Here is a 25,552-nt window from a genome sequence, read left to right as displayed (position 1 = left end):
GTAGGTGAGCGCGGGGCCGGGCCGGGCCGGGCCGGGCCGTAGGTGAGCGCGGGGCCGGGCCGGGCCGGGCCGTAGGTGAGCGCGGGGCCGGGCCGTAGGTGAGGGCCGGGGCCCCCAGGCCGCAGGTTTGCCCTAGGGCGCGGCCGCAGCGTCCCCCGGGCTCTCCCCACCGCCGGGCACCCGGGCTGTGCAGCCGCTGAGCACTCAGCGCTTCATTGCGCAGCGCTTATTTGCCTCCACCCTTGGAGCGGCGAGGCGGGGCGCGGTCCCCAGCGCGGCTCAGGCGGAGCCAGGGCTGGGCTCGGCTGGAGCCGTCGCGGCTTCGGCGCTGCCCGACCCCGCGGGAGGGAGCGGAGTGGAAGCTGTTGGAGCGCTTCCCGAGCGTCACCCCTGGCCCGGGGAAAGCTCGACCCTTGCTCGGGCGTTTCGCGGCTCAGCCCGGTGTGTGGTTCCTGAGGCTGGCTGTGCTCCGAGGTGCTGGTTGATATTGCAGGATAACGAGTAGTGTGGACTCTGGCTGGCTGACAGCCAAATTCCTAGCGATAAGGTTAAAGTGAATTGAGAGGAATTGTTCCTTCATCTTAACAGGTCTAACGCTGATTTTCCTTTGTGTGCATCAGTGTTCAGTTTTGTGAGAGGTGTGAGATGGAGATTTAGGTCAGTGGTGATGTGGTGGCATCAAAATGCAAAAAGTCAGAGATATAGGAGGCTTGAGGGATGTGAATGATAGTTATTGGTATTAGCTGTGTAGCTTATGGAATTTTGGAAGGTGCAGCCCAGGCTATGGAACTGCTTGGAATGTTGTCACTGTGTGTGTGTCAGGGCAAAGTTTCTGTATGTTCATATGATTTTTGTTATTCCTGTAAGCATCTTAATCTTGTTTGGCTTCAGGTAGAGTTTAAGATTGTTTAATACAGATGTACAAGCTTGAGGTTTTTTCACAAGTAGGAGGGAAATGAGAGAGTTGATGCATGTATATAACTGTGTGGACACGGGATTGCTTTGTGTTGTCTTCTGCTCTGAAACACATTTTGAGTTGATTGAGATACAAATGTGTGAAAATTTGATATCTATATGTAGTTTGTGCAGTCTGGTTTGTGGATATTTGCCAAAAGCCCCAATGTTCTTGTCTGTGTCTTGAGCCATGTAATGTCTTTGTGAACTTTGTCATAATGTGCTTAGTGTGTTTACTTCAGGGGTATCTTGGTGCTCATCCATGTTTCTGCCCTGTTCAGTCCCTGACAGAGGGATGTAGCACCTCAGGCTTTGGTTTGTGAGTTCTAGGATGCAGAGTGGGAAGAAATGCCCAAAGTTAGTTATGGGCAACTTTACCTGTACACACTGGAAAATCAGGTGTAAAGTGCTGAAGGTTACTGCAGAGTCAGGTTTAACTTTTGTTGTGTGGTTTACAGTGTAGCCCTTAATTCCATACACCTGTATTTTTGTGTCCTCTGAGCTGCTTGCCTCATCTGAGAGGAGGGTGCTTTCCAAAGTGCCACAGAATTTCAGGAATTGTAAGGCTTTTTGGCTTGTGCTTGAGGCAGTAGTTCCTGGGCCCAGAAGATCTTGTATGTATGTAGCTTTGACAGGGAACACTTCACTGTACATGCATGTTGTTGGCAAGGACCAGTTTAATTCTGATGTTTTCTAACCTTGCTTAATGCTCCTTTAGTGCTTTTCTCTCTGTTGTGAGGTATGTGCTGAATTTCCTGTGTTGGTTAAAGTGCTGTGATAGCTTCAAGTGTATTGTTGAAGCTGTATGCTTCTGTATTGTTGCATATCTGTCACAGTAAAAATGGCTGTATTTTTCGAACAATGGTTCTTTTGTCCTTCCAGTTTCACCAGCGTCCTCCTTTTTTAGGGCAGGCTGATGAGAAAAGCTGGTAAGTCTTAATTTAGCAATAAAAATTCATTAATTTCATAACTCATTACCAGTTCCTGTGACTGTAACTTCAGTTCCCATGAACTAGTTGAGTTTCACACAGCATCATATGTCTGAATGACCAAGTCAGAATTATGAGAACTGTTTTTGAAAATATCAGCTATTTCCTCCAAATAATAATAATGAATTCTAATTATCTTCATGTTAGTTTAAATCAAATCTGACTCTGATATTTGCTTTAATTAACATTGAGAACCTTACATCATGGGATAATGCTTTTTGCTTGAAAAGCCCACAAAGGGAAGGACAGGAAGACAGGAATTCTTAGGTGTTTCTTGATTCTGAAAAAGAAAGCAGTAGTGTTGGCTGTGATTTCTCTGGTAAGTCAACAGAAAATTTTCAGAATGAAATATCTACAGTCAAATGAAAACAAATCCACATGAAACCATTTCTATAAGAAGCTGCAGTTTGGAGGTTTTCAGCAATCATACAAACAATTTGGATGGCCTAATTGAGTTTAATTATTTGGAAGTACTTTTAATTCCTCCAGTTAAAGAAGTTAGAGGAGATCCAGGTGTTCTGATAATTGTGTTGTTAAGCACATACTATTCACTTTTAAAACTTGTCCCTGAATTATTTTACCTCTTACAGCAGTATTGGATCCCACGTATTTGTGTTGTTTTTTGTTGTGACTATTTTATGTTATTTCCAGTAATCTCTTACTTTGAGACTGGAAGAATCTCAGAGTTGATCCATCTGTGAACTGAGCAATCCTCTTACATCCAGCAGTGGAAGTGGTTAGATTTCCTGCAGAATGTAGCACTTCATTGGTGCTTGTTTGGTACTCGGGAGTTCAAGGTGTACTGAATCACATGTATTTGAATTCTGAATGTTGTATTTTCTAGCTTGGTCACGTTTAGGTGTGAGTATTTATAAGTGGAATAAGATATTCTGTGTTTTCTGTGTTCTTAAGAGGCTGCCTGCCCCTTATCATGCTGTAGCTAAGGCTGAGAGGAACCTGTAGTTCCTCTGTAGACAGCTGGTCACTGTGTGTCTGCAGACTGGATTGTGCCTGTGGCAGCAGCACAGGGATGGTCAGTTGTGACTGGTGCAGAGCAGAGGCCCTGTTCTGTGGTGTGTTGTGGCCTTTAGAAGGGAGACCTTGGAGGGAGGTTCCTCCTGGCTTCTGCTCCCTTGCAGTGACTGCCACCGTTCTCATGGGGCTGTTCCGGATGCCAGGGAATTTCTGGGAATTAATGGTGATTTCTTACTCTATCCCGAGGTAGTAAGGCTACTGGGGGAGGCTGAGATAGTGTAATTCTCCATTTCTATTCCATGCTCTAAAGAGTTTTTGTTGTTTAGATGGCCCTTGTCAAAGAAAACCAAAAAAGTAGTTGTTTAAGCACTAAAATTACCTCAGTTAGTAGTTTTGTTTTGAATAAAATTTCTGTGTGAAAGAATTCTTTGATATTCTCTTTAAGACCACGTTCGGCAGACAGAGGCCGTTGTCCGTCCTGGTGGATCACAGTGCAGAATCCCACTGAGTCTTTTCCCCCATGACCTCGTGTTGCTGTAGCTGTCCCACTGACCTCTGTAGGATGGGCAGTTGGGTGGTTGTAGGAGCATGACACAGGGATGAACACTAGTTGTTGTGTCTCGGGTTCCCTAGATGGAAGGTCTGTTAGTAAATGATCCAGAACATCTTATCCTGGCAGTTTGGTGAAACTGCATTGATGGGAGTTCTGCTTTGATGAATAAAGTTGATAGAATATGACATCTGGGGAAAAGAAAGTGAAAGCGTAAAGTTGTAGGAAAAAACAAACACTAGTTTAATTTTTTTAGGGGAAGAGGGGCATGGCATTTTGGGAATATCCAACAGGACAGATGCCTCTACATGTAGCTCATGGGAATTGGGGGAGAAGTTTGATGAGCATCTGGACAGGATTCTTTCCCAGCTCCACATCCTTCCTCTCAGGAAGTCTGTGTCCCGTTGTCAGCTAACCATTCCTGCAGTTCAGATTGCATTTCTTGATAGCATGGATCGAGGCTGAATCTCGCCCCCTCACCCAACTGCAGCTGGTTTTGGATGCTTGACTTTACGGTTTTGCTACTGCAGTTGTTACCTCCCTGTGAGTGTGGACTGTGGGACAGCCTTGTGTTTGTGTAAGAACCAAAAGCCCCACATTGGAGGAAATGCTTGTGGGCACGTGGTATTGAGCATTTGAAATGAAAGCTTAGCAGAAACACAATTTCTTACTACATTAAACATAATATTTAGTGGATTTTAGTTGCACATTTGTGCCATGTTGTTCATATGTTTGTGGATTATGGGAGCATAAGTTTGCAGGCCCTTACTAGCAAAGCAGAATTGACTTCCTTTTAAAGTCAGGAGCTGGGGACATGCATCTAAGCAAACTTTACAGAGTATTTGTGTCCTTGTTTTTAAAGGTCTCAAAAATGCACACACTTTCCAGGGGACCAGAGCTGCTGCCCAGAACAGGTGTCATATTGGAGCATCTCTGAGTTTCTCTGAAGTTGATACAGCTGGTTTGTGTTTGTTACATGTTCGTCTCACACTTGCAAAAGCACTGTATATTTAGAATAATTGCTTTTAGTGTACTTACTCTAAGTATATGAGGTATTTTGCTGATTTGGATTTATGCTGGAAGAAGGGAAGTTTAAAATGAAGAGTCTCTAAGGATGATTAATACAATGTGAACATTCATCCCTTGTATTGCTGTATGGTGCCTAAAGCTTTTTGAAGTGCTGCTCTTACAACTTTGTGGTTTCTGCATGCAGTCCCTCCCATGGAGGTTACACGTCTTGACAGAAGAGACTTCTATTCTAGAATAATGATAGAACTTTAAGATGACTTGTTTCTCAAAAGTATATGTAAAATGTTATTTGACATACTTCTCTGGCAAAGTGTTTACTTACCAAGAGCCCCGTAAAATGACAGAGCAAAGTATTTGCTATGTGCCTTGACTCTGTTTTTTTTCTTGCAGGTATTGAATAAAATATGCTGTTGTCAATAGGAATGCTGATGTTGTCTGCCACTCAGATATACACTATTGTGACTGTGCAGTTATTTGCTTTCCTGAATCTTTTACCTGTGGAGGCAGATATTTTAGCAGTAAGTATATTTTCTACATAGGTGAAATATCTATGAAATCAAATCTTCTTTTTAACTATTCTATTAATTTATCAGTTAATACAATAAATATTACAGCATGTTGCTTGAAATGGAATTGCCTTAACAGTTTATTTCAGTTAAAAAATGAATTGTACATTTTCAAACAACTTTGTAGATGATATGTGCTCAGGGACCATGACAGTGAAATATCTGCTATCGTTAAGGAAAAAATTATGGGGTGTGTAGAATTTCAGATCATCAGGCTAATAAACAGTGTAATGAACATAGGTCAGTGGGAAAAGGTTTTGTTTTGCTATTTATTACCAGTGTGATATGTTGTGAAGTTTTAAGGAGGGCTTTATAAATGTCTTTGTAGGATAGAACTTAAGCTACTGAAATAATTAAACCTGAGTACTGTTGGCTCTGCGTTCTCTGCTTATTCCAGTGATATGCAGAGGAGTTTTCTCCCAAGTTGATGCAGTATTAAACAGTGACAAGCCCTTGAAGCCAAATTTTAACATAAAAATTCTTAAAAGTTTATGGTAGCATGGGGTTGATGAACACTGAAGTATGTTATTTGGGTCTTCAGGTTATTACTATTCTATCAATACTTTTTGTAGGAAAAAAGTAAGGAAACAATGCAGATAGATAATTGCCGAATTATAACACTGATGTGACCATTTTATTGTGAAATTTGAAACTGTTACTCTACTGTAAACATGATTTCCTATCCCCCTTTCCTCTGTCACCAAGCCCATGCTTCCTCTTTTCAAAAAAACCTTGACTTTTATTCTTGCTTCTTCCTCTCTTATAAGGGTTATTTAAAACAACACAAACAACCCCCCCAACTTCAAAGAAGAAAAATAGGGCATTTTGGAAGTTTAGTTTAATTTTTTCTATTTAAGCTTTTGTGTGCAGTATTCTAAAATGATTCCATATAAAAATGAAGTGTCTTTTATTCTTGGATGTTTGGAAGTGGCAGATTTATTCTGAGAATATCTTGAAGTAGGCTCTAAAACTACTGCACAAAGGAGCCAGTGGAATGCTCAGAAGAGAGAATGTTAGCAGTGTCACATGGCATTGCTGGTGTACAGATCATTTACAATCTTGAGAGATTTCACAGTTTAATGATTACCCATTTGTTAGCAAAAGTGGTCTAGTTTTGGGTTCACTAAGGAATGAAATGCTTCTATTCCCTTCTAATTTAAGAGTCTTTACGCTTCTGTGTTCTCACATAGTTGCAGCTTCAAATGAAGGATCTTGTATGTGTAAAGTGCTGTTACATGCATTTGAGGCAGAACTGGTTATTTTATGAAAAAGGAGTAAAAATAAATAGGTTTGTGTCTGACTCTTGGCTTTAGCTGGGACTTGCCAGGTAATTCAAACAAGAACTGGCAGTGCACGAGCTCAGGAAGGATGTTTTGAAGAAGGTGGTGCACTGGTGCTCTGTGTGGTGGAAGGCTGGGAGGAGAGACTGTGTGGAGCACACTGATTACACAGAACAAGGAAACTTCCTTGAAACTTGGCTCCATTCCTGCCTCTTTCCCCTCAATTTTGTTAGAGTCTGTGGGAAGAAAGCTCCTTCAAAATGTTGCTCCTTTGGAAGAGTTCAGATAAATCACGGCAGTGTTTGTCTCTGAACTATAGTTTGAGTTCCTCTGTCTAAGTCTGGCTGGTAGAAAATGTCCCTGTGAAGCAAACATGATCCTTGCTTGGCTGTTGTGTGTGACAGTGTGATGATACAATGCATAGACAAACGTTTCTGAGTCACTAAACCATTTAGTACGACTTAAAACCCACGCACATTCAAGTCAGTTACTGTAGAGTTCACAACTTTTGCAGGAAATACTTGTTTACTTTATATGAAAAAAATGTAGCATACTTACAGTTTGCACCTTTTCGGGTATGACTTCTGTGTTGGTCAGGCATGGCATAGAGCTGCTGAAGATGGACAAGGAAAGATGAAACAGAGCTTCCACAGATTTATATCCTTACGATATTCTTCTGTTTTGAGGTGAAAGCTCATAGTTATTATAAAACAAAACTGTAGAGATACTTTTCAGCTACTAACCTGAATGGATAGCAGGGAGTTGGGAAGGGGTGGCATATTCTTTGCCTACAAGTTGTTGAAAGCTGTTCTTCCCTGTACACAAGTGAATTCAGGGCAAAACACCTGCTATCACCATCCAATAAAAACTCTATACCTAAGCCCTCCAGCTCTTTAGATTTTTTTTTACTTTAGTTTTTAGTTTCTGTTCTGCAAATATGATGGTATTTGAGTCTTAGACAGTAGAAAGATTTACTGTACAAATAATTTAACAAAATATCTATTACTTTTGTATTTTGACAGCTAGATAAGAAAAGAATGATGTTGCTGGATGAGTGGAAGACAAGTGGAATAAACAGTTTTGTGATTTCATTGGCATGGTCACAAGATGTCCTATGTCTGATAAATATTTTAATCTAAAAGAATGCAGTGTTGTTTATTTCTGTTTACACTTACTAACTATTTCTATCTTGTTGCAAACCTGATTTTATTTATTTATTTGTTTGTTTGTTTCTCTTAGTACAACCTTGAAAATGGAACCCAGACTTTTGATGACCTACCTGCTAGATTTGGCTACAGACTACCAGCAGAAGGCTTGAAGGTGAAATAAATAAAAACATATATATAAATGCCCTGAATATATATCGAGAACTGTTATCTGCTTACTCTCTGTAAACTAAAAAAGATAAGAGTTGCCTGTTCCTTCTGTGTGTAGTGTGTATGGCCCCAGAATCTGGCTCTGCAGCGTTGTTGGTGTTGCAGTGTTGTGAGTAAGCACTGTGCAAAAAACAAAGCTGGTGTGAAAGTCCAAGGGTGGGTCACTCTTTAGTTGTGTGTTGCCCTTTTAATCACAAAGGGGAATGAAGTGCTGTAACAATTCCTGTAACTCAAAATTCTCTGCAATTCCCCTCGAGCAGACTTCATTTCCATGGCCAGTGGTGTTACCATGGGGAGAAGTGGTGTTAGAGCTGTATAACAGACGGCGATTAAGTGATTTACCCAAGTAGTGAGCCAATTGAATACATCAAAAATAGATATAAGGAGCTTTGATTTTAACCTTTTAAACTGTTAGACAGCTCTGTCTTATTTAAGGTAGGTGTCATCACCTGTGTAGAAGTAATAACAAGTTTAGTCCTGAATATTAGACTAAAACTTTTTCCTTTGCATTAAGATTTTAGTTAGTTTAAAAACTGCTGTGATATTGGTTGCAATAGGATGAAAGTGGTATACTTTTTCAATGCTTGTAATTAAGATTTATTAGTATGCAAGTTGTAAACCACAGTCTGTCAGATTCTATAATAGCCAGTGCCAAAGCATAAGTGTAGGTGCTGCTCAGTTAGCTGGTCCTCGATTAAAGATAGTTAAGAATGTATGGCAGAATTAAAGACAAGCCAGTCTTTGGCTGCTGTGGCTGCATTCTGTGACCTGTAATGTGGTGTTGTGTGGTTTGTGTAAAACCCCTCTGGCGAAGGCAGTCGGTTCCCCACGGCCCAGTGTGGTTAAAGCAGAGTAAAGGCTCTGTGTGAAGCCGTGTACCCTGAGCAGTGTGTGCTGGAGGAATTGGGGAACCTTAGGGACCCAATTCATCATTGCCTTGCAGCACATCACTGTAGAATTTTCAGTTATTGCTTTTGATTGTTGCAGACTGTGTAATGTTGTGCCTGTCACCACAGACTTGGCAAAGAATATATTGCCTGTGCAGCTTTTCTGCCAAAGGGGGTATTATTACGAAAACAAAATTACTCCAAACAAAAATGCTTCTCTTTGTTTCAGGTTAAACCTTATGAATAATATATATTTACAGATAAAGTATAAGATTGTATGTAAACAGTACATTTAAAGTGGCAGTTCATGTATACACACTGTATACTGTATATGTTATATAAAATATGTATGTTTATATATAAACTGTGTATATAAACATATATTTAAACTGACAGTTAATATGTATGTTTATATATAATTATATCACTTATTATGTATAATTATTTCTACACAGGTGATGACATCTCTGTTTATCTAAAGTTGTCAGTGAAAACTGAGAGTTTAAGGATATATCTAGAACTGTAGCAATAATTTCTCGAGCCCATAGCAGTGCAACTTCTAATGATCTTTATTTGCATAAAACACATTAGTTATATTCTTATTTTTTGGCAATTCACCGCTCTTTACCTGCACAATAATTTGCTTTAGCTTTAGATATGATGTAAACTAGTGGAAATCTTGTAGGAGTATTCCTCTGCCAAAGGCTGTTCCAGTGCATTAGTGTCTGGAAGCTTCCGTCGCTTGTGATAAGTACAACTTATCACAAACACAGCCCAAGAAGGAGATTTTCTGAGGAGAGGTATTTCACAGGAAGGGCAGGCAAAACCTCAGTGTCCAGTCTGGATTTCTCTGATTCTTGGTAATCACAGTCTGTTGTGAAGAGACTTGAAAGAGGGGAATCTAAATAATACCAACCCAATTACAAATTAACCAACATTAATCTAGTTAATCAAGAAGCTCCTTCTCAGTTGATATAGAGAGCTGACCAAGGAAGCAAACCCATTTTAGCAAAGGGAGAAGGGCCAGCCTGCTCCCTTCAGAGCTCAGGCAGGCAGTGCAGGGTGCTGGCAGCTCGGGGTGGCTCCAGCCCTGGGGGGGAGGGCTGGAGGGGGTGGTCAGCCCTGAAGTCACAGCCTGGGGGAGTGGGACTGGTGTTGGGGTATCCTGTGTCTAGAGGAGCGGGTTTCCCATAAGAGAAACTGCTGAAGTTTTCAGCAGATGTGAAGTGTGAGATTAGGAGAGTTTCTACTCCAGCACTGTCAGTGGTGGAGTGCTAACTCAGCCACCTAAAAACAGTCCAAAGACTGCTTTGAGGTTGATATTGCCAGAGTTTCCTACTTCTGGGAACCTTTCAGCTGTAGCACATTGTGTGCTCTTTCCTTACCAGAGGAAACCAGTTATTTTGTGTGATAGGTCTGTGCTAGGGTCACACAGACCTTTCCTTGTGTTCCCTGGTTAATTGGCAAGTGCTGAGTTTGTGTTGGTGCTTCTTAGGCCATTGTACTTCTGGTTTCTTGATTAGTCTCCATATGTCTTACCATAATAGTTAACACTATATTAATGTAGTATATGCCATCCTCTTTATGTTGAATTATACTGCTAAGTCTGAGTATGAGGTGATTAGAAAAACTGTATTTTCCTTATAATTTTCTAATTCTTTGCAGACATAAAGATTCTGATGACTTAAAATAAATAGTCAGGAAAGTAGAAGAAATCTTGCTGCAATATAGGATTAAGCTGATGATAAGAATTTGCTTAGCTATTGTATGAAAATGTGGTTTTATTCTTGTCTACCAACTCTTTTGTTGAGACAAAGAGAAAAGAAACTCCTGTTTCTGTTCATGTTTTCTAGGGATTTCTAATAAATTCCAGACCGGAGAATGCGTGTGAGCCTATAGCCCCACCTCCACTGAGAGACAACTCCTCTGGTGCTTTTATTGTGTTAATCCGAAGGCTGGAGTGCAACTTCGATGTCAAGGTAAGATTTTTTAAATTGTTTTTTTATTATTATTTCTTTTTTCCTCTCTCTTTCAAAGAATTTACTGGTACTTCAGAAAAATATCTCTAGCTAACAGTAGGGTAGATACTGATATGAAGGGGAGGGAGAATTTTATTGTCTCCAGGCAGATAAAGCAGAGATGATCAAGTCTGACCTACCTTGTCAACTAGACCACGGCATTGAGTGCCACGTCCAGTGTCAGTAAACAGCTCCAGGGACAGTGACTCCATCACTTCCCTGGGCAGCCCCTTCCAATATCTAACCACTCTTTGTGTGAAGAAATTCCTCGTGTCCAACCTAAATTTCCCCTGGTGCAACTTAAGACTCTGTCCACTTGTCCTAATGCTGGTTGCCTGGGAGCAGAGCCCAACACCCACCTGCCTGCAGCCTCCTGTCAGGCACTTGTAGAGAGTGGTCATCCCTGAGCTTCATCAGGGTCACCCGTGAGCCACCTCTTCTCCAGACTAAACAACCCTGGCTCCCTCAGCTGCTCCTCACAGGACACGTGCTCCAGGCCCTCCAACAGCTTTGCTGCCCTTCTCGAGACCCACTCTAGTGCACTGATCTTTAAGGTCCCTTCCAACCTTTAACATTCTTTGATTTTGAAAATGCAAAATTAGAATTATCTGTGCTTGGATAGAAGATATGGTTTTTGTGAAAATGACCCCTTTGCATGCTATAGCTAAGGGTATCTTAAGGAAAATGGAACTCTTCAAGTTTGTTGTTGACTTTTATGAGCTAAATGGAGATTCAGCCATATTTGCTGCTGTTTGGTTACGTGGTGATTTAAACATGTAAATTCTACCCAGACTGTAGATTCCAGCTGCAGAGGCAGTCTCACTGCTCGTGTAATCTGCCTTCACATCAGACTCTGGAATGGCACACATTCTGTCCTGTGAATCCTCCCACTGCGTGTGCATATGGATCAGTGGGGAAAAGGAAGGGCAAAGGGTTACTTGCTGGTTTCCATGTCCTCTTTACTGGTCTAATTGCTGTCCAAACACTGATGGGACAGCATTGCTTCTGGAGACATGCTTAAAGGAACAGATTAGAATTTGGAAGATTTCTACATTGCCACTGAGGGATTTCCATGGTCCGTCCTTTAAGGATTGAGTCCCATTAGCTCTGTATGTAAGTTTTTTGGTTGTGTTTTATATTTCATGTAATATTGATGGAAAAGGGGATTCTCACACATTTCATATTAGACAAAGAGCAAGGCTGCAAGTGGATCAGTCAGCATTACCAAGGTGACTGTGTGTATGTGTGTGCTCACTGGGCAGTGCATTCACCTCTAGCACGTTGTTAACACTGTGCAGCATTGCACTGTATAATTGCATGCCCAGTACAGCATTTTGCCCTGAGGTTTCTGCCAGGAAGTTGCACATGTGCCAAGATGTGAGTTAAATTACCCATTAACCACATGACTGACAGAATGCAGGTTTTAACAAAAACTGGAGCTAATTTGAAAGTCCCATTTCTCCTGTTTTACGTTGAAAACTAAAAATGTAGGTGCATAACTGTGTCTTGATTTCTTTATGGATATTTTCTGTGGTGATGTAATATTGGCCAAACCCCCAAACGTGCATCTATGCTGACATCTTAAATGGATTTTTTTTTTTTTTTTGTAATATTGGGATTTCTCAAGATGTCTGCATTCTACATTTTTCAATAACATTGTCCTGTTGTTTGAAATACAGTCATTAGCAATATGGGAAGAGAATCAGTATTGTTAGGATGAAACCCAAATGTTTCTCAAGGTCCTCTAAATGCTTTTTGCAGCTTGTGAGGGGTTTTTATGCTGTGGTGGATGCAGTATCCAAGATGAATAGTTGTAACTTATCTAAGTTTATGTTAGTCACTGTAGTAAATGCCATTTACATGGATCTTGGGCTTTGCTTGTATTGGCAAAAAAATGAGTATAGTTCAGAAACCTAACTAGTGCACAGGATGGTAATAGCTTTGTACCCACCTAAAATTTTTGCCCTTTTCCATGAGAAAACTTCTGATACCTGGGATTTCAGGTGAGATATTCCACATTTATCAAGTGGTAATTTCTAGATTACATTAGTGCCTTTATTTTCAATTGTGATCAAATATTGTTTTTAACTACCCATAGAAAGTTTTTAACTCTATTTTTAGTATATATAAACACTACCTACAGACAATATTGGTTTTCTGGAAAAATAACATAGTTACATGAGTATAAGAGTAATGATATGATTTTGCTTTGAAAGGAGACACTTGTTTTATAAGTGCAAATGATGTTGTATACATATTAATAACTTCCTGGAAGTATACCTTGTCTCAGGGCACAGACAGGTTACTGTGTTTGGAAGCAGTAGTCTTTCCGATAAGTATTTTGTCTGGCTTACAGGTTTTAAATGCCCAGAGAGCTGGATACAAGGCAGCTATAGTTCACAATGTTGATTCTGATGACCTCATAAGCATGGGATCCAACGACAGTAAGTACAGGTATCACTTCTTCTCTCCTGTTTGAAAAATCATTTCACCCACTGGCAAGAGCATCACCACCAAAGACCCCTGAAAACCCCACCAGCACAAACCAACCAAAGAAAAAAACCCCCCCAAGCCCCCAAGAAACAAAACCAGAAACAACCCCTCCCTAAACAGAAATTCTCCTGCTTTTAACATTTAAAAATGGGAGATATTTGTATAAGAACATATATGTATACTTGTGTATGATTAGTGGCATTGATTTTTACCTTCTCTGAGCATTTCTTATGGTTTTCTTCCAAATTTTAGTTCAAGTGTTCTGGGTTAAATGGTTAAATCTGAGATTTATATGACTGATGTGGAAAATAGCTGATGTGTGGTTAATTAAGTAGAAATATAGGAAAAGTAGAAAAAATGCATTTGGAAGGAAATGAAACTTTAAAATACAGCTTTTTAGTATTTAGAGTCACAGAACCATTTAGGTTGGGAAAGACCCTTGAGATCATGGAGTCAAACTGTGATTGTTAGTGGTTCCATTTTGTTATTGCACTGTTGGGTACCTTTTCCTGTTCCTCTGGACAAATGGATTCTAGTTTCATAGGAATACATATCACGTGTACTTATTTTCAGTTTTTCAGTTGGAAAAAGAATGTTTAGAGACCAGTGCATGATTTACTATTTGATTCTCATGATAGCTGTTCCAGTTTTAGCCTTCATGAAGTGAATATGTTCAGAACATCTTGTAGTCTAGTCAAAATGTTGAGCTTGTTTTATGGTGTGTGTTTTTTGTCTGTAGTGCTGCTATGACTTTCTTTGTGACATTTCTTTATTTTGTCCAGTTTTTGAACTTACTCACTATGGAACAAGAACATAAATGAGAGGAAAATAAATTCTTTCCCAGTGGAAACATCACTGAGTAAACTAGGAATGAACTCTCACAAACTAAATGGGATCTGAGTAACCCAGGCACTTACGTGAAAGTGGGTTTGATGAATTCTTAACCTGTGTAAATCTTATTTTCATGTTTCACTGAGAAATCAAGATGTAGAACAAGTCCACAACAAACACAGATCTGGAAGTGTGAGGTGACACTTGAGGAACCTGACTGCTTTGATACGGTCTAAACTCAGGTTACTTTGAGCCTTAAATGGGAAGCAGTAGGGGGCAAATCAATATAAAGTGAAGCTGAGGAAAAGGTTTTCTGGAATATGGGATTTATCTTTCAATAATTTTTCATTTATTATTGCCTTCACTGGTAAGCAGAGAAGTAGAAGACAGTTCATCCAGTTTCTTGAGATTGAAATAAAGATGTGGGACTTGTTCATTTTCTTCTTTCTTCTTTTTGACCTCAGCTGCAGTTGTTTCCAGTATGTTTACTTATGTCTAGAGTGAAAAGGAGGGAAGACAGATTTATTAAAACTTACAGAACCACATCACAAAATCATGCAAGTTGTCAGAAATTCTGGAAATCAGTGGAGCTGTGTGACTTCTATCAATTCTCTGAGTAAAGAGTGGTGTTCTGGTTAAACTTACTCTGATGATGACTTTCTTGTCAAAATATTTTGGTTTTGTGCTCTCTTTAATATTCCATTAGGAATTTTGATTTTTATACCCAAAATAAAGTCTTTAGAAATTGTTTAGGAAAAATAATAGCATTTGTGCAATGTAAAGCTGTAGCATGCATGTACATTCGTCTGTATGTCACTATTTTAATATGTCTTCCTCCTGGGAGAGTCTCATAATGCTAAGTCTTATGTCTCAAGACTTCCCATAGAGTGTCCACATAATAATAGTTTTATTTTCCTGCTTTTTTGTATACAGTTGAAGTTTTAAAGAAGATTGACATTCCTTCTGTCTTTATTGGTGAGACGTCAGCCAATTCTCTTAAAGAAGAATTTACTTACGAAAAGGGGTAGGTTACCTAACATGCAGCTGTTATACCTTGCATCAGGTCATTGCCTCTTTTGAATATTTATGGATTTAAAATAGGATTTTGTGATAACAGAGGCTGTAGGTATTCCAGGTAAAATCTTGTGCCTGAGAGCAACCCACAATGCTGTAGTAAATAAGAATGATTTCACTGTATCTTTTGATATCATGTTATTTTTTTTTCATTCTGCTGTCAAAACAGCTGTGAGGTGGTTTTCCTGGTTGCTCTAGATTTATGATTGAGATCAGGAAGTAGTTTTAACTCCAAAAAAGTCCTAAGAAACACTGTTTTATCCTTTTATTTATTTGGCTTTACATTGTGTGGGTATCAGCTGAATTTTCTGTGTTGTTGTGCACAGATAAGATTCCTGTAGTGTGTCTAGTGACAACCTTTTCTTTTAATTTTTTTTTTAATCGTATTTATTCTTCCTCCCCACAGTGGCCATGTTGTGCTAATCCCAGAGTTCAGTCTTCCTTTGGAGTATTACTTAATTCCCTTCTTAATAATAGTAGGGATCTGTCTTATTCTCATCGTCATATTTATGGTAAGTTCCTTCAGTTGATAACATTTTTTCTTTCAAACAGGTCGTCAGGGAGCTGTCACATGCTGAGGTTTAAGGAAGGGATGCAGTAAGGGAACAGTTGACAGCTGTGTGCATGGCACACACCTGTACCATGCTTACCTGGAATCCTTTCATTTCTTGGTAAAATAAATAGGTGCAGAATTTTGTCAAAGGCATATCATGAGCCCTTCGGGTGTTCTCTCTGCCCTGTAACTACTTACAGGGAATTGTTCTCATTGCCACTCTTGCACTGCACAAGCCCTTGCTTTTTGGCCCCATACAGGGTGAGGTGACCTGTCCTTGTGCTCTTGTACACCGAGAGCATGTCCTGCTTTGCCAGACTTGATAATCATTAGTGCCACTGCTCAGTGGTGCAGGGCTCACTGGTTCATACTGCAGGGTAGTGATGAGTGCAAGCACAGAGTACACATCTCACAGCACACACGCTGCCTGTAGAAGTTCTCAGTTGGGACATCTCTCCTTGAAAAGGTAAGATAGCATAGCTGTATATTATTTCAGAATACTTAGCATCCCACTTTTTGGAATCTGTGCCCAATTTATTATTTTACCTTTTAATAAAAATCAAGTAATGCATCAACTGTTCTATAAACACTTTCTTAAAATATTTTATTCTGTGTTAGTATTTTTTGCACTGCAAGTTACGTGTTTCACTGACAATCCTGGACACATTTGGCACAGTCACAGCTGCAGCAGCTCTCTGAAAACAAAGCAGAATGCTAAAAAAAAAAATAAAATCACCCCTAAGTGATCAGAGTTTTTGATACAGTCTTTTACAGTATCTTTCTGGACAAAATGTGTCCCTTGAAGCTCAGGTGTACACAGTAGGGTGGGTGTGGGGAGGGCTTGGCTTGGGGAGCAGCAGTGAAGGGGTAACACCTCCTGGCAGTCAGGGGTCAGTGGTGCTCATCAGCCTCAAAGCCGCCTCTGACCTGGACACTGGAGCTGAGGACACACTGAGTAAGTTTGCCAAGGATACTAAACCAGGAGATGTTGATGCCCTTGTGTCTAGAGAGGCCTTAACAGAAATCCTGATAGATGAGAGCACTGGACAATTAATTGGTGCAGCGAACTTGATCCCAGGGAGGTTGCAGGTTGGATTTGGTCCTCATTATTCTCTATTCTGACCCTGCTTCTTTTGAGACAATCTTGTTTTTAACTAGAAAATGATTGTGAGACTCTAATTGTTACTAAGGATCTGAAAAAAACAGCAGAAAAACTGCAGTTTGTGCATACAACTCCTGGTTTAGCTGGGGTAAAAGAATCTGAACAAACAGTTCAGGTTCAAATGCCCTTCAAAAATATACAAATTTTATTTTACCAAAACTCGTCACTTATAAGAAATAATTGGTTGTGAAGTCTATCAGTGCCTTGCAGGGATTCCTGAAGTGAGAGATATTCATGCTGTTTATAATATTAATACTCTCCATGTTTGCCTAGCCATGATGCAGATAGATGTAGAGTACCTCTGCAGATTTCAAAGGACTCGTTAGTGTGTATACTTTGGTTCAGGCCTTTGTTCATTTGTTTGATTGCCATCATATTTGAAAAATGATGTCATATATCACAGGTGCTGGAGTCAGAAATCAAACAGAAATAGCATTAGGGACTATTAATCAAATGGAAATAGAATCTTTATTATGGTTATTTAGATAACTAAATAACTAATAATACTAAGCTATTTTAGTTATTTAGCTATCTTAGTATCGCATAAAGTGTAACAATGGCTTCAAGTATCCCCTTTACTCCTCCCCAAACTACTGCTGTAGATAATATGAAAACACAATTCTGATGAATGTGGGAATAATCCTCTAAAACGTCTGTAATAGTCTAAATCTGTAAAGAAAACCAGTCAAACTTACTGAATTGTGTTTTGCTCTGCAATGCACTTCCTCCTTTTCACACACCTCAGTAGAGGATTGCAGCAATAGCCATTGTTTTATGTAGTATGGACATAACTTTTTCTTTCTTTCCTCTCCAAAAAAAGCTTGTGTATTCTCAGTTCCAAGTGCTGTGGTCATGGAGAACATCCTTTAGGCCTGTTTGACTTCTTCCTTGAGTTCAGGCAAGGGAAGAGGTGATTCAGTGTGAGCTGAAATTCCCTTTTGACCGACTCACTGCAAAGCTTCATAAATCAAAACTTTTATTGTTCTTTTATTGTTTTAATTTACTGTTCATTTTGTCTTATGTCTGTTTCCAGATCACAAAATTCGTGCAAGACAGACACAGAGCAAGAAGGAATCGGCTTAGGAAGGATCAGCTTAAGAAACTTCCTGTACATAAGTTTAAGAAAGGCAAGTGGATCGTTCTTTGTATAACTAATTGAACCCTGCTGGTTTTAACACCAAACCACTGTAAATTGGGGGGCTGTTAAGTTTTAGAGGTGATTTTGAGTAGATTGAAATAGATAGTAGAGTTTGGAATGAAAGCACACAAAAAGTTTGGCTTGACCCTGTTCTCGCTGAAATAGAAGAGTTCTAACATTTCCTTAATGGGAGCAGAGCAGACTGTGGGTGAGCATTAAAACATTGCATAATATACGGCAAAATCAGTCCAGAAATTCCACAGAAGTTCCTTGTTGGGCTCCCATTACCAGGGACCACAGCAACCAGTCACTGTGATGCAGTATTTCCTTTATTTGGAACTCCCATCTGCAGTACTGCATCCAGCTCTGGGATCCTCAGCACAGGACAGATGTGGATCTGCTGGAGGGCATCCAGAGGAGGCCACGGAGGTGCTCTGGGGGCTGATGCCCCTCTGCTCTGGAGCCAGGTTGGGAGAGCTGGGGGTGTTCACCTGATGAAGAGAGGGCTGCAGGGAGAGCTGAGAGCCCCTTCCAGGGCCTAAAGGGGCTGATAAGAAAGGTGGGAGAGACTTTGTACCACGGTCTCTTGCAACAGGACAAGGGGCAATGGTTTTAAGCTAAAAGAGGGTGGATTCAGACTAGATATTAGGAGGAAACTTTTTACAGAGAGGGTGGTGAGGCCGTGGTTGCCCAGAGAGGTTATGGCTGCCTCGTCCCTGAAACATTCAGTTGGGTGGGGCCCGGAGCAGCCTGATCTAGTGAAAGGTGTCCCTGCTCATTGCAGAAGGGTGGACTAGATGACCTGCCAACTCAGACTGTTCTATGATTCTATAATTATTTGTCTGGAAACTGATAAATATTAATGACACATAAGTTGCCTGATGTTGTTGAGAGTATAGAAACAAAACTATCTTTTGGGTATAACTTCTCTGCCTTTCTGGAGGAATGCTCCTTTCATTTAATCACAATACTTCTGTGAGGGCAAGAGCAATTAAAATTTAATGCCAAAATACTTGTTGTGATTCTCTGTAGTGAATAAATTGATGTAAGATCTAATGACAAAGTTGAGGAATTAAGCTGTAACTTTATTCAGTGAAATAGAAAAACTGCCTTAAGGCCCTCTCTATTGTAGTCTTTAAAAGTAGGAAAAAATTTGCTACTTTTCTTCTCCATTTTGTTTTTATGTGTTACCATTTTACCATCTGATAGTCATTCACACAAGCTATTGCAAGGTATAAGGAGAAAAGGTGGAAAAAGCAGTTAAGTTAAATGATTGATTACTACCTGGCATGTGTCAATAGGGAATGTATTTGCTGAGGCACAAAGACCAGGCCAGGGGATGTGCCTAGGTTCAAGGACAGAACTTTGGCCTTGATAAAGCCACCCTGCATTATTAACGACATTGCTCTCACTTTGTGCAGAGCAGATGTTCAGTTTGAGAGGATACACTATTTGTGCAGTGTTAATCAGCCTCATAGAAAAAAAAAATGTTTTCTTCTGCAGGGCCGACGGAGCCTTTCTCTAGTGACCTACTTCTATGGATTTGAAATTAACTCTTTAAAATTATGTTAAGCTAATAAAACAAGTAGTAATTTTTGGGTTTTCTTATTGATTGTCTATGAAATCTAATTAGAATAAAAATACAAAGTGAATTATGTTGTACTTTAAAGAGAAATTTGCAAGGAAAAAGTTGCTTCAAGAAGGTCAATTCATGTCCTTTTCAGTTAGTTGTGTGTGTCTATAGTGTCTCAGAATTACATGATGAAAGAACCAGTGTATGAGAGAATCTTATTGCTTTTTTTGATGTTCTCCTTCCTCTTTGCTTGTGGAATCTTGGCAGCTGTAGTTTTGCATTTCTCATTGCTCAAAGCACACATATGTGTGGATAGGTAATTCTGTGTTTCTGAAAATATTTTTTTTTAATTTATATGTGCCAAGTAGTTAGAAGATAATTTTGCTTACTAAATACTCCTCATAGACAGTTTATTTAAGCAAGATACTTTATATACTTTATTTTGCAGTAATGTCCATGCTTCCATTTCTCCTGATTCCTTTGGTGGTTTTGAGTCAGCTCCTAAGCTACAGTAACTGGAATTTGAGAAAAAGATGTCTGAAAAATGTCCCTTTTAGAATTTAAATCTTCTGTTCTCGAGGGATGTGTGGTCATGGAGATGAAACAGCTTGGGAACTAGTCCAGGAGAAATCTCGTGTGCCTGGGTGCCAAGGTGTCCCTGGTGCTGGCTGCTGCCTGAGCTGCCTCCCTTCCTGAGCCCCGGGGAGAGCAGGCCCTGGCAGTGTTGGTTGGGTACAGGTGTGTGGTCTGTGGGACAAGGGGAGCAGGGGGACTGCTGCAGATGGACATGGTGGGTGCTGGTGGAGCAGCAGGGCCCAGGGCTCGTGGCACATGGCTATGCCATGAGGGGAGGAGTGGGACAGAGACCTGTGCTGTCAGGAAACTTCACCTGGGCCTGCCTGGCCTAGACATGGGTGTGAAGCTCCACCGCTCCCGAGGGTGCTGCTGTTCCTTGGCCGGGGGGATGCCCTGGGGAAATGAGCCTACTCAAGAGCAGCTGTCACCTTCCAGCACTGCTCTTTGGGCTTCTTGGTGCCTTCCCCTATTGCACAGTGTGTAACCAGGGTGTGGACACCCAGCACCACGTGTTGGGCAGATGACTGCCCGTGTGATGGGATGGACAAACATGCGGTGGAGCACTTGGCCCCGTTACCGTCCAGTCCCTCGACCATCCGTGTCAGTCAGGTGATGGGAAGGTTGCTGGGAGTGTCCTTACAGCCGTGTGCTGGGGAGAGGCAGGCTGGGCCAAGCTGGTTGTTTCTGGTGAGGTAGTTTGTGCATCTAAAGAACAATTCATGGTCAGGGCATTGTGCAGCTGGAGCTTGTGTCTCTTGTGTGTGTAACTGATACATTCCTTGGGGGCAATTTTGTAATAAGACAGTGCCAGTAACTTCTCCAGCCTAGCAAACTGCTTCCAACACCACCAGGAGCAGCTTCCACTTACCACCCTCCTCTGCTAATCCTGCTGACCAGGAGCAGTCATTTCACACCCAGAGCTTCTACGAATGGCTGTTCTACCAATTGGCTGTTCTACCAATGTCCACAGAGAGAAGATGTGCCGTATTTCTTAATTCTAGAAACCAGTTTGCAAAGGCATTGCCTACCTTCCCTGTGACTCTGCTAGGTTTGATCCTGTTTGCTCGTTCTTTATATGTCTTACCACTCATGAAGTGCCCTAACCTGTTATGGACTCCTCTGTAAAGGGCAGTTTCCTCCCCTTCCATGGAGCTCATGTGTACTTCCCAGAAAAGAATCCTGGTTGCAGAGGGGTAAGGAAGGCACCAAAAGGTTCAGGACTTTCTGTCTTTACCTGGAGAGAGAGAGAGACGTCTGAATCCATGGATGTTGAGGCAAAGGGTTTAGGAACCAAACTTAAACCCTAAGTTCTGCTTGCTGCTGTTTGGTCTTGAAGCTTTGATGGGAGGCAGTGAAGGAATTCCTTATTTTCCTTTGCTCGTGTGTCAAGCTTTTGCTTTAGCCATGGCTTTTTCTCAAGGGTTTTCTGACTTTTTCCCTTCTGACCCTTTTCCCCATCCCTCGAATGGAGTGAGTGGCTGGGCTAAAGCCACCACAGGACAGGAGCAGCTTGGGAGGCCAATGTCTTCAGGGAAAGGAAAAGAGCCATGGGAATTGATGGAAGGACCATGTTGTAAAGCCCTTGACAAAAAAATGGAACAGGAATGCACTGACCTCTGAGAAGTGTCTCTGCTTTGGTCATATAACATACCACAGCAGTGTATGCTGTGTCAGTACTGCCAGTGCTGGGTATCCTGTCTGTCAAGTTTGAGTTACAAAACACTGAACTCCCCCCTGTGACCAGACTGTCATTCCTTATTATGATTCTTATTTTTTACCCAGTTTTATTTGTTGCTATTTTTCTGCCTTAAGTTTTGTCAATAACTAATTAATACCTGTGTAGTAAAGTGAATCCTGTATTTTAAATCCTTTTATCTTACTTTCAGTGAGCATGAAAGAATATTCTAGAGATAGCACTTCACACAGTTTAAAATGTTTTTATTATCCTAAAGTGGATGAGCTCTGGTCCCAAAGAGGTCAGAAGTCCAGGAGTAGCTCTGCAGCTGGCAGGAGCTGCCCTGCCTGGGCAGTGGGGAGCACTGGCTTGGATGTATGTCAGGATGAGGGTCTGCTGCAAGTCCTTTAAAGTCAAGCTGATTCTCACTTCTATGCTGTAGGAGATGAATATGATGTGTGCGCCATCTGCCTGGATGAATATGAGGATGGAGACAAGCTCAGGATCCTTCCATGCTCTCATGGTAAGCAGCTGTATTTTAGGTTTGTATTTGGATTAAAACAGCTCTGTAGAACACTGTCTAAAACCCACAGCAAATATGTTTAGTGAGTGATTTATAAAATTTCTTTTTGCTAATATGCAGGAATGTGCATGTAAAGTGGGAAAAGAGAAAGCTTGCTTTCTCCTTTTAAAAGCCAAAAAAAAGCCACTTCATATTTTTCCTTGGATGTATACATGAAAGGAAATCTGGGCTTGACTCTGCCCCTTAAATATCTGTATTTACTGTAATACTTTCTACATTAAAAAAAAAAAAATAGGCTTTCCCTTTCCCCACAAGAAATAAACCATAAAACCTAATTGAGCTTTTGGTGACCTGGAGGTGTGGCTGGAGGGAGGGGCCTGTCCTGCAGCCTGTGTCCATGCAGAGCCACTGCCTGACTACACTTGAAGTCAGCATTGGTGGGATATTTCCCCTGTGACAGTCTTTCTCAAATCCAGCCCACTGCAAAGGTGTACTGCAAAGCAGTCAGGTTCATATCTATCCACAAGACAAGACTGCTTTTGACTGCCTTTAAGTACAAGGAAGCATTTTAAGTGCTTATATCTAGAAATCTAGAAGAGGCCTGGGCCCAAGAGCATCTCTAGATTTAAACATATTTTTGATAAAAGCTCTCAAGAAAGATACAATTCACGCTTCCTAGCTCGGGCCCCTCTCTCTGCCTCTCAGGCCATAACTATACTACAGCCATTTTGGCTGGGTACAGTTTTATCTGGTTTTTTTTCACTGAACTCCTGCTCTGAGCAGGTACTGTGACAGCAATCACAGATATTGTTAACAAAGAGGCAGCTGATGTTACAGCCTTCCATACACAGCCGGTGACAGGAGCTTTGTAGATCCACAGTGTAAAACCAATTTCAAACCAGCTTGACAAACAAGGAGTTCTCAGAAGAGAAAGAACAGGTCCACGCCATCTCTCCCAGTGGGGGACTGCAGAGGGAACTAAACTTGAACGCCTCCATGAGTTCTTGTGGAGAACATGTTGCCAAACATGTACTAAACACAGCATGCTGGCCTGTGTGCATACAAGCTCTCTGCCAGGTACAAGTCTCTGTTACTAAGCAGAGTTGGGTTTTTAATACCATAAGTAAGACACTTATACACGGTTTTTTTTAAACACAGTATAGTTGCAGTACCAACTGCAGACCTAATTTTAAATCCATAAAATCATGCAGTAATTTTATTTAATAACAAGGTGCTTTGATACATGTTGGTGTGGAGGCTAGAGGCATTGTGAGGATGTTGATGGTGGGTGTGCCTGCTTCAGAGTGGTTAGAATTCCTCAAGAAACTTTAAAGTTTATCTCGTTAAATGTGGCCTGTTGCAGGACTGCTCTCATTCACTCGGTAGAGAACACAAGTATTCATTCCATATACCCACGTGGCTGAGTTCTGAATCCGTCAGGTGTTTTGTACAGGCTATGTGCCAGCAAACTTGGGAATAAAATTCTCTGTGTGAGTTACATTCTGAAATTCTCCTATGTTACTGAACAGAAGCACAGTTTAGCAGGTTTCCCTGTCCTTTTCACTTGGATAATGATGTCCTTGTATTTCGTTTTCTAACAGCATATCACTGCAAGTGTGTGGACCCCTGGCTGACAAAAACAAAGAAAACCTGCCCTGTGTGTAAGCAGAAAGTGGTCCCTTCCCAGGGGGACTCTGACTCAGAGACAGACAGCAGCCAAGAGGAGAACGAGGTGTCTGAGAACACTCCTCTGCTCAGACCACTGGCCTCGGTCAGCACACAGTCCTTCGGGGCTCTGTCGGAGTCCCATTCCCACCAGAACATGACCGAGTCCTCGGAGTACGAGGAGGATGACAATGACAATGACAGCAGCGATGCGGAGAACGGCGGGAACGAGGAAAGTGTGGTGGTTCAGCTGCAGCCCAGTGAGGACAGGGAGTACAGAGTGGCAAACACTGTCTGAGACTACTAATGACCAATAGTGTATGAACAAAAGGGTTCTTAAGGCTATTTACAAACCTTTGCGTAGGGAATCTCTTTTAATCTGTAATCCATTTGGTTTCTTTGATAGGAGCAGCAGTTCGTGTAGTAGTACTCGGGTTAAATCATTACCAGTAGATTTTATTTTTGATGCAGGTATTCAGTCACACATTGTCTTCTCAAAACCAACAGTTAAACTGGACTTCACAATTCTAATGAATAATGTTAATAGTTTATATCAATGGAAATATCACACAGACTCTAAATGTCTTTTGTTGAAACGGGATTTCTCTGGAAGTACTTTTATTTCCATGTTGTAGCTACAAATGGGTCATTCTGAGAGCAATATTTATTACATGTAGGTATGTGTTACCCCTTAAGCCCAACAAAACCTGTATTTGCATGTTTGTATAGAGTTTTCCTAAGAACTGTCACCACTACTGAAAGGAAAGTGTAGAACAGATCGATATTCTGTGTGCTGGTGTATCGAAACAGCAGAAGAAATTCCACTTCTGTCTCAAAGCAGTGATTCCAAATAATCCGTTGGAGTTTGCCACAGTAGCTGAGTTTAAGAAATTCTGTTGAGCAATTCCCAGGTTAAGAAAACTTAGAATGTAGGTTTAGTTTTGAGCAATTCACAAGGTCAGGTCCACCATAAGCACATTAATTATTCCCCTTGCTACTACTTTGTTGTCTGGTTTCCAGTGAAGATGTGGGAATTGAGGGATGCCCAAGACAGAGATTTTGTTCCACATAGAAAAAGAATTTTAGGTAAGTATTATATTGATCCTTGGCTCATATGCCTTTTATTAGCATTTTATGCTACATTAGTCTGCTAAACTCTGTATATAAAAAATTGTTCTTTTCAAATACCTGATTTGAAAACAAGCGCTTACACCTGTCTCACAGAACTCAGTACTTACCAGTGTATCACAAAAAAGGTAAATTCTATATAATACCTCTGTAACTATGTAGAAAGTAAAACCGTATACTCAACATGGAGATTTTTTTATATGGCCTTGACTAAGGAACGCTTGAAAGAATGTTAATAAACACGTTTTCCACTTTAAATATCAAAAGGAGTTTATTGAACTTTTGCATTATTTGATTCTTCATGGACTCCTACTTTTACGACTGAGGTTAAAGTGCTTTTGAAAATGCAGAACATGTACAGTTGGGATCCCTGAGCAGACATTCCCCTGCCTCGTGCTGTGAATCCCAGTACAAGGAGCTGCACTGACCAGTGCTGTGTGCAGGGGGTCTGAGTTACGGAGGAAACTTTCTTTTTGTTCACTTGTAGCCTGAGGAGGAGTTTGGACCAGCCTGAGTGTGTACACATAGTGTGGCTGG

At 40.9% G+C, this 25,552-nt stretch overlaps 1 protein-coding gene across 2 annotated transcripts; it reads left to right on the top strand.

Annotated features, from left to right (window-relative positions):
* Window positions 1-4: 4 nt before the first annotated feature.
* Window positions 5-25,281, top strand: RNF13 (ring finger protein 13). 2 transcript variants are annotated; one of them, XM_027647208.1, is made up of 10 exons: window positions 5-42; window positions 4,888-5,015; window positions 7,583-7,663; window positions 10,460-10,585; window positions 12,981-13,068; window positions 14,882-14,972; window positions 15,429-15,534; window positions 17,771-17,864; window positions 22,142-22,222; window positions 23,824-25,281. In XM_027647208.1, the coding sequence occupies exons 2-10, from the start codon at window positions 4,902-4,904 to the stop codon at window positions 24,183-24,185; spliced, it is 1,143 nt and encodes a 380-aa protein (XP_027503009.1). In that variant the 5' UTR covers window positions 5-42; window positions 4,888-4,901; the 3' UTR covers window positions 24,186-25,281. The 2 variants fall into 2 exon arrangements, with proteins under 2 accessions (XP_027503009.1, XP_027503008.1); XM_027647207.1 differs by having other exon boundaries at window positions 41-98.
* The last annotated feature ends 271 nt before the right edge of the window (window positions 25,282-25,552 follow it).

Source organism: Corapipo altera, unplaced genomic scaffold, assembly GCF_003945725.1.
Source record: "Corapipo altera isolate COAL_440 unplaced genomic scaffold, ASM394572v1 113, whole genome shotgun sequence".
Lineage (NCBI taxonomy): Eukaryota > Metazoa > Chordata > Aves > Passeriformes > Pipridae > Corapipo > Corapipo altera.
Note: the sequence above shows the minus strand (reverse complement) of the source record. Positions and strands in the feature narration are given on the sequence as shown.